Raw genomic sequence first — 1,712 nt, forward strand, 5'->3', positions numbered from 1 at the left:
AAAACTGACAGTTAAAGAACTCTCATGATCACTCTACAAGATTGTGACCTGAATGATGAATCAGCAGCTTAAGTTCACCCCATTAATAAAATCTTTTGCCGTTCCCATCCCGCCTCTAATAAAAGCTTACTTAATACGTAGTCCCATCAACCCCTACCATCAAAGTAGGGGTTGAATTTGGTGCTCTTTAGCCTTTAATCACCACAAGAGTCACAAATTCTTCTCTCTCCTTATCTTTCCAACCCCACTGATATCTCAGGCAGGTCTATAAATAGGAAGAACCAAGCCATATTATACTCACTCAGCAATCATCTCTTGCATACTTTCATATATACATTATCGTGCTTCTTGTTAAGCAAAACATGGCATCCTCAAAGGCTTTTCTTCTTCTTGGTCTTGTCTTTGCTGTTCTCCTCATCTCCTATGAGGTCTTAGCTATTCCAACTCGTGAGTTTCTCACTTTCTTAACTAAATCATAAATATTAAATTAGTAATTGTATCTTTCTTTCCAGTAACGATTTGTGAATTTATGCACATTTTAATTAAGGTGCACTGGTCGTGAAAATAATTATGCTTCGAACTCTTTTTCTACATGTAGGGTTAGTAGTTGTTGCACTTGCATGGCTTAATTTGCATCTTATTAAATACAAACCGATTTATGATTGTTATAAGTTATGTATATTGTTTTTGCTTTATATATAAAGTTTTTGGTTGTTCTCTCAGAGTCAGAGGAGAGTACAGTCAACGGTGATGCCCGCGGATTTGGAGGTCATGGCCGCGGATTTGGAGGTCATGGCCACGGACATGGAGGTCATGGCCACGGACATGGTGGTCATGGCCACGGACATGGAGGTCATGGGCACGGACATGGAGGTCATGGCCACGGACATGAAGGGTATGGCCACGGACATGGTGGATATGGCCACGGCGGCCACGGCCACCACGGCCACCACGGCCACCATGGCATAGGGAGGCCTGGTGCTGCTGAGACTGAAATCAAGAATTAGATAACCTGTTAGTTTCTGTGACTTACGTTGCAGGTGTGTTGTAAGGGTAGCAGTACGAAATAAAGTTGTTTGGTTGAGTAATCTATATGAACTCTCAATCATAAACTGTCCTAAGCTTGTTCTCATGTTTCTCATGTTCTCTGTAATGTACGCATTGTAATGTACGCATTGGAATGTGTTCTCTTGTTATGTGATAAAATGTGATGTAACTTTCTCAATACATATTATGTCAAAAATGTTTAGTGTGGCTTGGCTCCTTAAAATTGAGGGGGAGCACATCCTCATAACAAATGAGATTTTGGCACTAGTTAAACTTCAAAAAAATAAAAATAAAAAGAGGTTAAAAGAATTCAAATGAAAAAAAAAATTAAAGGAATTTGCCAAGTGTCAAAACTCTATTTCTTTTGAGGAGGAACTGCTCCTCAGTTTTGTGGAGCCAAACTTTTTCCTAATATTAATGGAGTTCATGTAGACTCATTTGTTTTGGGTACCAAATTTAATGAATTGTGTATTCATTGGTGGACCCATAAGCATACAGTTTTTAATTTAGGTGAGATACTCTCGGCAATTTAAATCATGTCAAAAACATGATATCAAAAAAAATCAGCCGTCATCGAGTTTGTAGATAAAGAAATAATATATATGAATGAACGTAAGCTATAGAGAAGAACATTTTGTGGAAAACTAGAAATTTGTAGGGAGAAA

General features: G+C 38.3%; 1 protein-coding gene across 1 annotated transcript; it reads left to right on the forward strand.

Annotated features, from left to right (window-relative positions):
* The first annotated feature begins 284 nt into the window (after positions 1-284).
* Positions 285-1,252, forward strand: LOC18781551 (holotricin-3). The gene is made up of 2 exons (XM_007214764.2): positions 285-447; positions 724-1,252. Exons 1-2 carry the CDS (start codon positions 363-365, stop codon positions 1,005-1,007), a joined length of 369 nt encoding a protein of 122 aa, XP_007214826.1. The 5' UTR covers positions 285-362; the 3' UTR covers positions 1,008-1,252.
* Positions 1,253-1,712: the final 460 nt, after the last annotated feature.

This window comes from Prunus persica, unplaced genomic scaffold, assembly GCF_000346465.2.
Source record: "Prunus persica cultivar Lovell unplaced genomic scaffold, Prunus_persica_NCBIv2 scaffold_24, whole genome shotgun sequence".
NCBI classification, from domain to species: Eukaryota; Viridiplantae; Streptophyta; class Magnoliopsida; order Rosales; family Rosaceae; genus Prunus; species Prunus persica.

Excerpts from the sequence above, each read along its gene's own strand:
- LOC18781551 (XM_007214764.2), top strand. The coding sequence starts at position 363 with ATGGCATCCTCAAAGGCTTTTCTTCTTCTTGGTCTTGTCTTTGCTGTT. Across the intron at positions 448-723 it reads GGTCTTAGCTATTCCAACTC|AGTCAGAGGAGAGTACAGTC; the intron begins GTGAGTTTCTCA and ends TTGTTCTCTCAG.